The 16,379-nt window shown below is 40.5% G+C and overlaps 1 protein-coding gene across 1 annotated transcript in view; it reads right to left on the bottom strand.

Annotated features, from left to right (window-relative positions):
• Positions 1 to 1,895: 1,895 nt before the first annotated feature.
• Positions 1,896 to 16,379, bottom strand: part of LOC124799109 (RNA-binding protein 25-like) — a 66,614-nt gene continuing 52,130 nt past the window's right edge. Inside the window, exon 2 of the mRNA XM_047262650.1 lies at positions 1,896 to 1,907. Coding sequence (XP_047118606.1) covers positions 1,896 to 1,907 — 12 coding nt within the window. The remainder of the gene's footprint in view (positions 1,908 to 16,379) is intronic.

The following is a 16,379-nucleotide window of genomic DNA, read 5'->3' as shown; positions in this document are numbered from 1 at the left end:
AGGTCTCTAAAGAAAGATTGATCTTCTTTTAGCCATTACTTTTGATATTTTCTCAAAATTTTTGTAGATCTCCTCATTACTTCTCATTTTCCAGCCATCTGTAGCTTGTATTGCAACCATTATGTTCTAATAATGCTCCTTTGAGGAACCTCTGTTCTGTCCAGCTTATAGTTCATCATTAGGCATCCTCATCCATATAAACATCCTGGTCATACCACTGTGGGATAGTGTTTTAGTTTTGTTTTTTTAGTTGTACATTTCTTGTTGTAAATATCCTTTGTCAAACGATTTGCTCTCTCCAGTTTGCTGACTCTTGCATCTACTGTTAATTCTTCTAGTCCATTTTGTTGTACAGTTTGTCCAATATATTTAAATTTACTTACTAATGCTATTTTACATTTTTGTTTTTCTAAGAATGTTGATGCATTGTTTCAAATTGTCATCAATGTTGGTTTTTCGGCTGAAATTTTGGGACCAGCTCTCTTTGCTACTTCTTCCAAAAGATTTCTTTCAATAACTGTCTGTCAGATTTTTTGAAAGTATATCAGAATCATCTGCAGAAGCCAGGCAGTTTACCTTAATTCCATTTGTTTTTCGTCCTAAAATTATTGGTTCAATTTTGTGATTTTTTTTTTCTCCAAATTCCAGATATTTTCTATTCTTTCTAGAATGCAGTGTTACAGTAAAGGTGATAAACTGTCCCCTTGTCTAACACCAGTTTTTATTTCAAATGGTTGAGATACTTCTCCCATAAATTTAGCTTCAGTCATCCTATTTGCTAGTGTTTTGAGGATTATGTTTGCTTTAACACAAAATTCTTTGATGATTTTACCTATAATTTCTTTGCCTATCAAATCAAATGTTTTCTTGAAACCAATACGTGATACTATTATAGGTTTGGTGATTAACAGTATGTGGAGAATTATCGATTTTCTAATAAACATCTGTTCTGTGCAGGGTCTTCCCTTTCTAGAGCTCCTTGAGATTCTCCGTTATTTGTCTAAAGTTTCTACAACTCTGTCCAGAGAATTTTTGATAATATTTTGTATACCACTGGCAGAAGTGAGGCATCTCTGCAAATGTTGACATTTTGTGTGTCCCCTTTTTTTCATAGTTGTGGATTAATGCTTTCCATAATCTCTTCAGCTTTCCAAATGTTCTCAAACAGCAGTTGTAGATCATTTGTGTGTTCTGACTATGTCAATAATTTTGCTGCAGTAGAGTCTTCATTTGTTGCTTTGAAGTTTTGGAATGATTTGATGGCTTCATGAATTTATTGCTCTGTTAGTGGAAAATCTTCCTCCAGATGTTGTGGGACTGCTATTATATATTGGTACAATGTGCTGTTATTATTATTGTTGTTGTTGTTGTTGTTGTTGTTTGGTTGCCTGTTCTTCAGCACTTTCTTTCTGTTACCTTTATCTATTTGCCGCCATTTTAGCCCATTTACCGGTATTTTCAGCTTGTTCTTCACTTATTTGACCTTTTGGTGGCTCCTCTTGAAGAGATCTTATTTCTCAGCATTTAAAATTACATCATCTGCTGCTATTTCGCAAATGAATTTCATCATGTCCAGTCTAGTTTTTTCATTCATTTAACCATACATCTTCCTTGACTCAAGATCCTGAATTTTTGTCCTTAATTCTTGAACAGTCTCATTTCTCTTTTTACATTTTCCAGATGAATAAACTTTTGGTCCTCAAAGCTAAGATTAGTATCAGTTTTTTTATTTGTTTCTGCCTATGGCTGCTATATCTCTTTAGTTAGAATATTTTCTCTCTCTGTATTTGATTATAGTCTAAGTCTGAATATTTTTATAAGTACATTTATTGCTGTAGCAATGAGTAAAATAAATTGTATTGCACTGCCTGTAGCATGTAGCACCATTTTGACTGTTAGTCCTCTTGCTGTACAAAAAGTAGCTTTGATGATTACTTAATGCAAGTATTTTGTAAGAGCTGTGGAATGGTTAGTATCTGTTTATATTTTTCTGATTAATTCAAGCTCGTCAATGCACATCCTGTGTTAAGGAAATATTTGCACTGAATTTACTGTGTGTTATATATAAGCAGTGGATCCATTGGGGTAGTCTTTTTGGCAGAAATATGTCAAGGTGAACAAAACAGGAGATGGTGAAGGAAGAGAGGGAAAAGATCAACATTTGCTTCTCATCAGCAATATAACTGGGTTGCAACATTCAGTGAAAATTATCTGTGACAGGAAGTTGTCAGAAATACATTTTTTGAAGAAACTTTATGTTTGTATAAGCATTTATTAAATTTAAAAAGTTGGATTTCATCTGTTAATACAAAAGATAATGTTTTGCATTGCAGGCATGATGAACCTGTCAAAGATGAAGAATCGGCCAATGATTCTTATTGGAGGATAACAGTATGTATAACTTAAACTTGAGATTCTTGAAAATAAAGCTAGTCAGTATTTCTTAACAGTACTGATTTAAATACATCTAAAAGATCGCTGTTACCTAAATGAAAGTTGACGAGCAAAGTCTTAGTGGACATTTGTATAAAATTGTCATAGGTGTTATTTACAACAAGAGTAAATAGTTTCAATAGGAATGTGGTGAGACATTTAACAAATGTCATGACCACACATTAATAGGACCTTATAACACTAACATTATGATATTAGTATGCTTTTACGTAAATAACAGAAACCCTGTCTCTATGTTGCCACGTATAACCCTCTTACTAAAATTTAGTTTAGTTTCCAAATAAAATACACTATGGAAGGATAGTCCTGTTTATAGGAAAAGATAATCAATAGAGTTATCCTTCTTACTGGATTTACCGTGTGTTGCGTCTAATGGATAAGTAAATTGGACTATTCACTTCTTTTCCTAAGATCTTACCCAGTGGCTAGATAGAAACACAGTATGAATAATAATATACTGAAGCTAGGACAACTCATTTCCAAGTTCATTTAGTGGTTTAAAACATGTACTTAATGGTCACCAACCTATCCTGGCAATGAAATAGCGAAGTATTGGAGAAGCAGAAATGTGAATTTTGCCTACTTTCTTGCTACTGTTTAGTTTGGCTCTTCAAATAAATTACCCCACTTAAACAATTTTGGGCTACATCTTTATATATTATGTTTTTAAAAAAGAAAAAGCCCAGTAGATAAGTTCAAGGAAGGTAAAAAAAATTAGCCGGGGTGGGGGGGACAACCTTTAGAAAAGCACTTTCCATAATCAAGAAATTTAAATACTTAGACACTAAAGCACACACTTTTTAACTGAACATTTCACTTAAAGAAAACCTCTTTCTTGGTGGAACTTACTTTCAAAAGCTATTATTCTTTGAATTAATTCTGTATAGCCATCTAACAGGTTCTAGTAACTTGGCTTCACTCTGATTGAATTTTATGTTAGCAAACTATAACACTTTGGTATAGTTAAGAAAACATTTTTATTATTTATGCAAAAAGCAATATAAATGGTGCCTCTTTATTTTAACTTGGCACTTCACTCTGATTGAATTTTATGTAAGCAAATGATAACACTTTGCAATAGTTAAGAAAACATTTTTATTATTTACACTAAAGCAATTTAAATGGTGCCTCTTTATATTAACTTGGCACTTCATAAGTCTGTAAAACAGGACACTCGGATTAATCAAACACCAGGAAGGAACCCTATACAGATGTATGATTAGGATGAAATGACAGGGTGAGCCAGTTTCCATAAAGTTCAAGAATGATTATTAAAACACAGTTTAAATTAATGGTTCATGCTGTACAAAGGTAAAAATAGAAAAAATCTTATCTGGTGGCTGTAGGCTTGGGTGTGGCGAACAGTTATGACGGCTACACTACCCACACTACGGCCTGCAAGTTTCTTGCTGTATGGGCTCAATTTCTCTTCTTGGCTTCATTCAGTTTTACATACAGTAGCTCAACAACTCGCAGCTATGCTGTAAGCTGTTTGCAGTCTTCAACCGAGGCATTTTTATGAAAATTTGCAGGCAAAGCTTCTGCTCCACAAAGGAGTTACCTCAATCACTGCTGCCTACAGACTGTGTGACTTACTTCCCGCACTTGCTCAAGGTAGCGTGCCAATTCGCCTTTCGCACCTTTTGCACTCCCCACAGCTATTTTCGTTTCAAACAAAAGCACACTGGCTTTTACATAACACCTATTTCTTACATTGTTCCTAAACATGACCATATCTTAAATTGTCAAATTTACATCAACATGAACAATTTGTACACACAAATATTTTTAAATACAAAATGTTATCAAAACATTATTTAGACCCTTGGTATCCTTTGTAGAGGACTTGGGCAGGTTTGTCCCATCCTAGAACACATTATTTTGTTACTTCCCTTCAGATATTCCATTTAGCTACATCTACAATAATTCCCAATGTTCTGCCTTTTGAGGTGTCCAGTGCGGGTTGCTCTCCACTTCCTGGGTGTATTGTATCGAGTTAGCTCCCAGGAGCCGCTCAAAGCACAAACTCTTAGAAGATTCACTCTTCTTGTACTTAAGTCGGCATTGTCCCTTATGTATTCAATCCCGATGCAATTTCTGTGTTTCCTGGTCAATGTGAAGGTCCAAGGGATACAGAAAACCTGCACTGGAGCATTGGAATCTAATACTGGTCTCCCAGTAGCCGCTGCAAGCACAAATTCTTAGAAGATTCACTCTTCTTGTACTTAAGGCGGCATTGTCTCATTTGTATTCAATCCCGATGCAATTTCTGTGTTTCATGGTCAATGTGAAGGTCCAAGTAATGCAGTAAACCAGCACTGGTGCATTGGAATCTAATACTGGTCTCCCAGGAGCCGCTCAAAGCACAAACTCTTAGAAGATTCACTCTTCTTGTACTTAAGTCGGCATTGTGCCTTACGTATTCAATTCCGATGCAATTTCTGTGCTTCATGGTCAATGTGAAGGTCCAAGGGATACATTTATCGTGCACTGGTGCATCGGAATCTAATACTGGTCTCCCAGGAGCCGCTCAAACCACAAACTCTTAGAAAATTCAATCTTCTTGTACTTATGTCTGCATTGTCCCTTTTGTACACAATCCCGATGCAATTTCTGTGTTTCATGGTCAATGTGAAGGTCAAAGGGATACATCTATCGTGCACTGGTGCATCGGAAACTAATACTGGTCTCCCAGGAGCCGCTCAAACCACAAACTCTTAGAAAATTCAATCTTCTTGTACTTATGTCTGCATTGTCCCTTTTGTACTCAATCCCAATGCAATTTCTGTGTTTCATGGTCAATGTGAAGGTCCAAGGGATACAGTAAACCTGCACTGGTGCATCGGATCTAATGCTGGTCTCCCAGGAGCCGCTCAAACCACAAACTCTTAGAAAATTCAATCTTCTTGTACTTATGTCTGCATTGTCCCTTTTGTACTCAATCCCAATGCAATTTCTGTGTTTCATGGTCAATGTGAAGGTCCAAGGGATACAGTAAACCTGCACTGGTGCATCGGAATCTAATACTGGTCTCCCAGGAGCCGCTCAATCCACAAACTCTTAGAAAATTCACTCTTCTTGTACTTATGTCTGCATTGTCCCTTTTGTACACAATCCCGATGCAATTTCTGTGTTTCATGGTCAATGTGAAGGTCAAAGGGATACATCTATCGTGCACTGGTGCATCGGAATCTAATACTGGTCTCCCAGGAGCCGCTCAAACCACAAACTCTTAGAAAATTCAATCTTCTTGTATTTATGTCTGCATTGTCCCTTTTGTACTCAATCCCAATGCAATTTCTGTGTTTCATGGTCAATGTGAAGGTCCAAGGGATACAGTAAACCTGCACTGGTGCATCGGATCTAATACTGGTCTCCCAGGAGCCGCTCAAAGCACAAACTCCTAGAAGAATCATTCTTCTTGTACTTAAGTCAGCATTGTACCTTTTGTATTCAATCCCGATGCAATATCTGTGTTTCATGGTCAATGTGAAGGTCCAAATGATACAGTCAACCTGCACTGGTGCATCGGAATCTAATACTGGTCTCCCAGGAGCCGCTGAAAGCATAAACTCTTAGAAGATTCATTCTTCTTGTACTTAAGTCGGTATTGTGCATTTTGTATTCAACCCCGATGCAATTTCTATGTTTAATGGTCAATGAGAATGTCCAAGGGATACAGTAAACCTGCACTGGTTCATCGGAATCTAATACTGGTCTCCCATGAGCCACCCAAACCACAAACTCTTAGAAGATTCACTCTTCTTGTACTTAAGTCGGCATTGTGCCTTTTGTATGCAATCCCGATGCGATTTCTGTGTTTCATGGTCAATGTGACGGTCCAAGGGATACAGTAAACCTGCACTGGTGCATCGAAATCTAATACTGGTCTCTCAGGAGCCGCTCAAACCAGAAACTCTTAGAAAATTCACCTTCTTGTACTTAAGTCGGCATTGTCCCTTTTGTATTCAATCCCGACGAATTTCTGTGTTTCATGGTCAATGTGAAGGTCAAAGGGATACAGTAAACGTGTACTGGTGCATCGGAATCTAATACAGGTCTCCCAGGAGACGCTCAAATCACAAACTCTTCGAAGATTCACACTTCTTGAGGTTAAGTTGGCATTGTGAGTTTTGTATTCAATCCCGATGCAATTTCCGTGTTTCAAGGTCAATGTGAAGGTTCAAGGGATACAGTAAACCTGCACTGGTGCATCGGAATCTAATACTGGTCTCTCAGGATCCGCTCAAACCAGAAACTCTTAGAAAATTCACCTTCTTGTACTTACGTCGGCATTGTGCATTTTGTATTCAATCCCGATGCGATATGTGTGTTTCATAGAGAATGTGAATGTTCAAGGGATACAGTAAACCTGCACTGGTGCATCGGAATCTCATACTGGTCTCCCAGGAGCCGCTCAAAGCACAAACTCCTAGAAGAATCATTCTTCCTGTACTTAAGTCAGCATTGTACCTTTTGTATTCAATACCGATGCAATTTCTGTGTTTCATGGTCAATGTGAAGGTCCAAATGATACAATCAACCTGCACTGGTGCATCGGAAACTAATACTGGTCAGCCAGAAGAAGCGCAAACCATAAACTCTTAGAAGATACACTCTTCTTGTACTTAAGTCGGCATTGTGCTTTTGTATTCAATCTCGATGCAATCTCTGTGTTTCATAGTCAATGTGAAGGTCCAAATGATACAGTCAACGTGCACTGGTGCATCGGAATCTAATAATGGTCTCCCAGGAGCCGCTCAAAGCACAAACTCTTAGAAGATTCACTCTTCCTGTACTTAAGTTGGTATTGTGCCTTATGTATTCAATCCAGATGCAATTTCTGTGTTTCATGGTCAATATGAAGGGTCAAGGGATACAGTAAACGTGCACTGCTGCATCGGAATCTAATACTGGTGTCCCAGGAGGCGCTCAAACCACAAACTCTTAGAAGATTCACTCTTCTTGTACTTAAGTCGGCATTGTCCCTTTTGTATTCAATCCCGATGCAATTTCTGTGTTTCCTGGTCAATGTGAAGGTCCAAGGGATACAGAAAACCTGCACTGGAGCATCGGAATCTAATACTGGCCTCCCAGGAGCCGCTGCAAGCACAAACTCTTAGAAGATTCACTCTTCTTGTACTTAAGGCGGCATTGTCTCATTTGTATTGAATCCCGATGCAATTTCTGTGTTTCATGGTCAATGTGAAGGTCCAAGTAATACAGTAAACCAGCACTGGTGCATTGGAATCTAATACCGGTCTCCCAGGACCCGCTCAATGCACAAACTCTTAGAAGATTCACTCTTCTTGTACTTAAGTCGGCATTGTGCCTTATGTATTCAATTCCGAAGCAATTTCTGTGCTTCATGGTCAATGTGAAGGTCCAAGGAATACAGCAAAACAACACTGGTGCATCGGAATCTAATACTGGTCTCCCATGAGCCGCTCAAACCACAGAACCCTTAGAAGATTCACTCTTCTTTTACTTAAGTCAGCATTGTGCAATATGTATTCAATCCCAATGCAATTTCTGTGTTTCATGGTCGATGTGAAGGTCCAAGGCATACAGTAAACCTGCACTGGTGCATCGGAATCTAATTCTGGTCTCCCAGGTGCCGCTCAAACCACAAACTCTTAGAAAATTCACTCTTCTTGTACTTAAGTCGGCATTGTCTATTTTGTACACAATCCCGATGCAATTTCTGTGATTCTTGGTCAATGTGAAGGTCCAAGGGATACAGTAAACTTGCACTAGTGCATCGGAATCTAATACTGGTCTCCCAGGAGCCGCTCAAACCACAAACTCTTAGAAAATTCACTCTTCTTGTACTTTTGTCGGCATTGTCCATTTTGTACAAAATCCCGATGCAATTTCTGTGATTCATGGTCAATGTGAAGATCCAAGGGATACAGTAAACCTGCACTGGTGCATCGGAATCTAATACTGGAATCCCAGGAGCCGCTCAAACCACAAACTCTTAGAAAATTCACTCTTCTTGTACTTAAGTTGGCATTGTGCATTTTGTATTCAATCCCGATGCAATATCAGTGTTTCATGGTCAACGTCAAGGTCCAAATGATACAGTCAACCTGCCCTGGTGCATCGGAATCTAATACTGGTCTCCCAGGAGCCACTCAAAGCATAAACTCTTAGAAGATTCAATCTTCTTGTACTTAAGTCGGTATTGTGCATTTTGCATTCAATCCCTATGCAATTTCTATGTTTCATGGTCGATGAGAATGTCCAAGGGATACAGTAAACCTGCACTGGTTCATCGGAATCTAATACTGGTCTCCCATGAGCCGCTCAAACCACAGAACCCTTAGAAGATTCACTCCTCTTTTACTTAAGTCAGCATTGTGCAATAAGTATTCAATCCCAATGCAATTTCTGTGTTTCATGGTCAATGTGAAGGTCCAAGGGATACAGTAAACCTGCACTGGTGCATCGGAATCTAATACTGGTCTCCCAGGAGCCGCTCAAACCACAAACGCTTAGAAGATTCTCTCTTGTTGTCCTTAAGTCGGCATTGTGCCTTTTGTATTCAATCCCGATGCAATCTCTGTGTTTCATAGTCAATGTGAAGGTCCAAATGATACAGTCAACGTGCACCAGTGCATCGCAATCTAATACTGGTCTCCCAGGAGCCGCTCGAAGCACAAACTCTTAGAGGATTCACTCTTCTTGTACTTAAGTCGGCATTGTCCATTTTGTATCCAATCCCGATGCACTATCTGTGTTTCATGCTCGATGTGAAGGTCCAAGGGATACAGTAAACTTGCACTGGTGAATCGGAATCTAATACTGGTCTCCCTGGAGCCGTACAAATTACAAACTCTTAGAAGATTCACTTTTCTTGTACTTAATTCGGCATTGGGCTTTTTGTATTCAATTCCGATGCAGATTCTGTGCTTCATGGTCAATGTGACGGTCCAAGGGATACAGTAGACCAGCGCTGGTGCATCGGAATCTAATACTGGACTCCCAAGAGCCGCTCAAACCACAAAACCCTTAGAAGATTCACTCTTCTTGTACTTAAGTCAGCATTGTGCAATAAGTATTCAATCCCAATGCGATTTCTGTGTTTCATGGTCAATGTGAAGGTCCAAGGAATACAGTAAACCTGCACTGGTGCATCGGAATCTAATACAGGTCTCCCAGGAGACGCTCAAAACACAAACTCTCCGAAGATTCACACTTCTTGGGGTTAAGTTGGCATTGTGAGTTTTGTATTCAATCCCGATGCAATTTCTGTGTTTCATGGTCAATGTGAAGGTCCAAGGGATACAGTAAACCTGCACTGGTGCATCGGAATCTAATACTGGTCTCCCAGGAGCCGCTCAAACCACAAACTCTTAGAAAATTCAATCTTCTTGTACTTAAGTCGGCATTGTCCCTTTTGTATTCAATCCCGATGCAATTTCTGTGTTTCATGGTGAATGCGAAGGTCAAAGGGATACACTTATGGTGCACTGGTGCGTCGGAATCTAATACTGGTCTCCCAGGAGACGCTCAAAACACAAACTCTCCGAAGATTCACACTTCTTGAGGTTAAGTTGGCATTGTGAGTTTTGAATTCAATCCCGATGCAATTTCTGTGTTTCATGGTCAATGTGAAGGTTCAAGGGATACAGTAAACCTGCACTGGTGCATCGGAATCTAATACAGGTCACCCAGGAGCCGCTCAAACCATAAACTCTTAGAAGATTCACACTTCTTGTACTTAAGTCGGCATTGTGCTTTTGTTTTCAGTCCCGAAGCAATCTCTGTGTTTCATAGTCAATGTGAAGGTCCAAATGATACAGTCAACGTGCACTGGTGCATCGCAATCTAATACTGGTCTCCCAGGAGCCGCTCAAAGCGCAAACTCTTAGAAGAATCACTCTTCTTGTACTTAAGTCGGTATTGTGCATTTTGTATTCAATCCCGATGCAATTTCTATGTTTCATGGTCAATGCGAATGTCCAAGGGATACAGTAAACCTGCACTGGTTCATCGGAATCTAATACTGGTCTCCCATGAGCCGCCTAAACCAAAAACTCTTAGAAGATTCACTCTTCTTGTACTTAAGTCGGTATTGTGCCTTTTGTATTCAATCCCGATGCGATTTCTGTGTTTCATGGTCAATGTGAAGGTCCAAGGGATACAGGAAACCTGCACTGGTGCATCGGAATGTAAATTCTGGTCTCCCAGGAGGCGCTCAAACCACAAACTCCTAGAAGATGCACTTTTCTTGTACTTAAGTCGGCATTGTGCCTTTTGTATTCAATTCTGATGCAATTTCTGTGCATCATGGTCAATGTGAAGGTCCAAGGGATACAGTAAACCAGCATTGGTGCATCGGAATGTAATACTGGACTCCCATGAGCCGCTCAAACCACAAAACCCTTAGAAGATTCACTCTTCTTGTACTTAAGTCAGCATTGTACAATAAGTATTCAATCCCGATGCGATTTCTGTGTTTCATGGTCAATGTGATTGTCCAAGGGATACAGTAAACCTGCACTGGTGCATCGGAATCTAATACTGGTCTCCCAGGAGCCGCTCAAACCACAAACTCTTAGAAAATTCACTCTACTTGTACTTAAGTCGGCATTGTACCTTTTGTATTCAATCCCGATGCAATTTCTGTGTTTCGTGGTCAATGTGAAGGTCCAAGAGATACAGTAAACCTGAACTGGTGAATCGGAATCTAATACTGGTCTCCCAGGAGCCGCTCAAACCACAAACTCTTAGAAAATTCACTCTTCTTGTACTTAAGTCGGCATTGTCCTTTTTGTATTATATCCCGATGCAATTTCTGTGTTTCATGGTCAATGTGAAGGTCAAAGGGATACATTTATCGTGCACTGGTGCATCGGAATCTAATACTGGTCTCCCAGGAGCCGCTCAAATCACAAACTCTTAGAAAATTCACTCTTATTGTACTTAAGTTGGCACTGTGCATTTTGTATTCAATCCCGATGCGATATGTGTGTTTTATGGACAATATGAATGTCCAAGGGATACAGTAAATCTGCACTGGTGCATCGGAATCTCATACGGGTCTCCAAGGAGCCGCTCAACGCACAAACTCCTAGAAGAATCATTCTTCTAGTACTTAAGTCAGCATTGTACCTTTTGTATTCGATCCCAATGCAATATCTGTGTTTCATGGTCAATGTGAAGGTCCAAATGATACAGTCAACCTGCATTGGTGCATCGGAATCTAATACTGGTCTCCCAGGAGCCGCTCAAAGCATAAACTCTTAGAAGATTCACCATCTTGTACTTAAGTCGGCATTGTCCGTTTTGTATTCAATCCCGACGGAAACTCTGTGTTTCATGGTCAATGTGAAGGTCAAAGGGATACAATAAACGTGCACTGGTGCATCGGAATCTAATACAGGTCTCCCAGGAGACGCTCAAAACACAAACTCTCCGCAGATTCACACTTCTTGCGGTTAAGTTGGCATTGTGAGTTTTGAATTCAATCCCGATGCAATTTCTATGTTTCATGGTCAATGTGAAGGTTCAAGGGATACAGTAAACCTGCACTGGTGCATCGGAATCTAATACAGGTCACCCAGGAGCCGCTCAAACCACAAACTCTTAGAAGATTCACACTTCTTGTACTTATGTCGGCATTGTGCTTTTGTTTTCAGTCCCGAAGCAATCTCTGTGTTTCATAGTCAATGTGAAGGTCCAAATGATACAGTCAACGTGCACTGGTGCATCGCAATCTAATACTGGTCTCCCAGGAGCCGCTCAAAGCGCAAACTCTTAGAAGATTCACTCTTCTTGTACTTAAGTCGGCATTGTGCCTTGTGCATTCAATCCCGATGCAATTTCTGTGTTTCATGGTCAATATGAAGGGTCAAGGGATACAGCAAACGTGCACTGGTGCATCGGAATCTAATACTGGTCTCCCGGGAGGCGCTCAAACCACAAACTCTTAGAAGATTCACTCTGCTTGTACTTAAGTCGCCATTGCCCCTTTTGTATTCAAACCCGATGCAATTTCTGTGTTTCATGCTCAATTTGACGGTCCAAGGGATACAGTAAACTTGCACTGGTGAATCGGAAACTAATACTGGTCTCCCTGGAGCCGTTCAAAGTAGAAACTCTTAGAAGATTCACTTTTCTTGTACTTAAGTCGGCATTGTGCCTTTTGTATTCAATCCCGATGCAATTTCTGTGTTTCATGGTCAATGTGAAGGTCGAAGGAATACAGTAAACCTGCACTGGTGCATCGGAATCTAATACTGGTCTCCCAGGAGCTGCTGAAAACACAATGTCCTAGAGGATTCATTCATCTTGTACTTACGTCGGCAATGTCATTTTGTATTCAATCCCGATGCAATTTCTGTGTTTCATGGTCAATGAGAAGGTCCAAGGGATACAGTAAACCTGCACTGGTTCATCGGAATCTAATACAGGACTCCCAAGAGCCGCTCAAACCACAAGCTCTTTGAAGATCCACTCTTCTTGTACTTAAGTCGGCATTGTGCCTTTGGATTCACTCCCGATGCGCTTTCTGTGTTTCGTGGTCAATGTGAAAGTCCAAGTGATACAGGAAACCTGCACTGGTGCATTGGAATCTAATACTGGTCTCCCAGGAGCCGCTCAAGCCACAAACTGCTAGAAAATTCACTCTTCTTATACTTAAGTCGGCATTGTGTCTTATGTATTCAATCCCGATGCAATTTCTGTGTTTCATGGTCAATGTGAAGGTCCCAGGGATACAATAAACCTGCACTGGTGCATCGGAATCTAATACTAGTCTCCCAGGACCAGCTCAAACCACCAACTCTTTAAAGATTCACACTTTTTGTACTTAAGTCGGCATAGTCCCTTTTGTATTCAATCCCGATGCACTTTCTGTGTTTCATGCTCAATGTGAAAGTCCAAGTGATACAGTAAACCTGCACTGGTGCATCGGAATCTAATACTCGTCTGCCAGGAGCCGCTCAAACCACAAACTCTCAGAAAATTCACTCATCTTGCACTTATGTCGGCATTGTCCCTTTTGTATTCAATCCAGAAGCAAACTTTGTGTTTCATGGTCCATGTGATGGTCCAGGGGATATGATAAACCAGCACTGGTGCATCGGAATCTAATACTGGACTCCCATGAGCCGCCTAAACCAAAAACTCTTAGAAGATTCACTCTTCTTGTACTTAAGTCGGCATTGTGCCTTTTGTATTCAATCCCGATGCGATTTCTGTGTTTCATGGTCAATGTGAAGGTCCAAGGGATACAGGAAACCTGGACTGGTGCATCGGAATCTAATACTGGTCTCCCAGGAGCCGCTCAAACCACAAACTCTTAGAAAATTCACTCTTCTTGTACTTAAGTCGGCATTGTCCCTTTTGTATTGAATCCCGATGCAATTTCTGTGTTTCATGGTCAATGTGAAGGTCAAAGTAATACATTTATCGTGCACTGGTGCATCGGAATCTAATACTGGTCTCCCAGGAGCCGCTCAAATCACAAACTCTTAGAAAATTCATTCTACTTGTACTTAAGTCGGCATTGTCCCTTTTGTATTGAATCCCGATGCAATTTCTGTGTTTCATGGTCAATGTGAAGGTCAAAGTAATACATTTATCGTGCACTGGTGCATCGGAATCTAATACTGGTCTCCCAGGAGCCGCTCAAATCACAAACTCTTAGAAAATTCACTCTTATTGTACTTAAGTTGGCACTGTGCAATTTGTATTCAATCCCGATGCGATATGTGTGTTTCATGGACAATATGAATGTCCAAGGGGTACAGTAAACCTGCACTGGTGCATCGGAATCCCATACGGGTCTCCAAGGAGCCGCTCAAAGCACAAACTCCTAGAAGAATCATTCTTCTAGTACTTAAGTCAGCATTGTACCTTTTGTATTCAATCCCGATGCAATTTCTGTGTTTCATGGTCAATGTGAAGGTCCAAATGATACAGTCAACCTGCATTGGTGCATCGGAATCTAATACTGGTCTCCCAGGAGCCGCTCAAACCACAAACTCTTAGAAGATTCACTCTTCTTGTCCTTAAGTCGGCATTGTGCCTTTTGTATTCAATCCTGATGCAATCTCTGTTTTTCATTGTCAATGTGAAGGTCCAAATGATACAGTCAACGTGCAACAGTGCATCGCAATCTAATACTGGTCTCCCAGGAGCCGCTCGAAGCACAAACTCTTAGAAGATTCACTCTTCTTGTACTTAAGTCGGCATTGTCCATCTTGTATTCAATCCCCATGCAATTTCTGTGTTTCATGCTCAATGTGAAGGTCCAACGGATACAGTAAACTTGCACTGGTGAATCGGAAACTAATACTGGGCTCCCTGGAGCCGTACAAAGTACAAACTCTTAGAAGATTCACTTTTCTTGTACTTAGGTCGGCATTGGGCTTTTTTTATTCAATTCCGATGCAGATTCTGTGCTTCATGGTCAATGTGAAGGTCCAAGGGACACAGTAAACCAGCGCTGGTGCATCGGAATCTAATACTGGACTCCCATGAGCCGCTCAAACCACAAAACCCTTAGAAGATTCACTCTTCTTGTACTTAAGTCAGCATTGTGCAATAAGTATTCAATCCCAATGCGATTTCTGTGTTTCATGGTCAATGTGAAGGTCCAAGGAATACAGTAAACCTGCACTGGTGCATCGGAATCTAGTACAGGTCTCCCAGGAGACGCTCAAAACACAAACTCTCCGAAGGTTCACACTTCTTGAGGTTAAGTTGGCATTGTGAGTTTTGTATTCAATCCCGATGCAAATTCTGTGTTTCATGGTCAATGTGAAGGTCCAGGGGATACAGTAAACCGGCACTGGTGCATCGGAATCTAATACTGGTCTCCCAGGAGCCGCTCAAACCACAAACTCTTAGAAAATTCACTCTTATTTTACTTATGTCGGCATTGTCACTATTGTAATCAATCCCGATGCAATTTCTGTGTTTCATGGTCAATGTGGAGGTCCAAGGGATACAGTAAATTAGCACTGGTGCATCGGGATCTAATACTGGTCTCCCAGGAGCCGCTCAAACCACAAACTCTTAGAAAATTCACTCTTCTTGTACTTCAGTCGGCATTGTCCCTTTTGTATTCAATCCCGATGCAATTTCTGTGTTTCATGGTCAATGTGAAGGTCAAAGGGATACATTTATGGTGCACTGGTGCATCGGAATGTAATACTGGTCTCCCAGGAGCCGCTCAAACCACAAGCTCTTAGAAAATCACTCTTCTTGTACTTACGTCGGCATTGTGCCTTTTGTATTCAAACCCGATTCAATTTCTGTGTTTCATGATCAATGTGAAGTTCCAAGGGATACAGTAAACCTGCACTGGTGCTTCGGAATCTAATACTGGTCTCCTATGAGCCGCTCAAAAGCACAAACTCTTAGAAGATTCACTCTTCTTGTACTTAAGTCGGCATTGTGCATTTTGTATTCAATCCTGATGCAATTTTTGCGTTTCATGGTCAATGTGAAGGTCCAAGGGCTACATTAATCCTGCACTGGAGCATCGGAATCTTATACTGGTCTCCCAGGAGCCGCTCAAAGCACAAACTCTTAGAAAATTCACTCTTCTTGTAGTTAAGTCGGTATTTTGCTTTTTGTACTCAATCCCGATGCAAGTTCTGTGTTTGGAGGTCCATGTGAAGGCCCAAAGGATACACTAAACCAGCACAGGTGCATCGGAATCTAATACTGGTCTCCCAGGAGCCGCTCAAAGCACATACTCTGAGAAGATTCACTCTTCTTGTATTTAAGTCGGCATTGTCCCATTTGTATTCAATCCCGATGCAATTTCTGTGTTTCATGGTCAATGTGAAGATCCAAGGGATACAGTAAACGTGCACTGGTGGATCGGAATCTAATACTGGTCTCCCAGGAGCCGCTCAAACCACAAACTCTTAGAAAATTCACTCTTCTTTTACTTATGTCGG

The sequence above is a fragment of the Schistocerca piceifrons genome, chromosome 1 (genome assembly GCF_021461385.2).
Source record: "Schistocerca piceifrons isolate TAMUIC-IGC-003096 chromosome 1, iqSchPice1.1, whole genome shotgun sequence".
Taxonomy (NCBI): Eukaryota; Metazoa; Arthropoda; class Insecta; order Orthoptera; family Acrididae; genus Schistocerca; species Schistocerca piceifrons.
The sequence above is the reverse complement of the archived record's forward strand: the minus strand, read 5'-3'. Positions and strand labels throughout refer to the sequence as shown.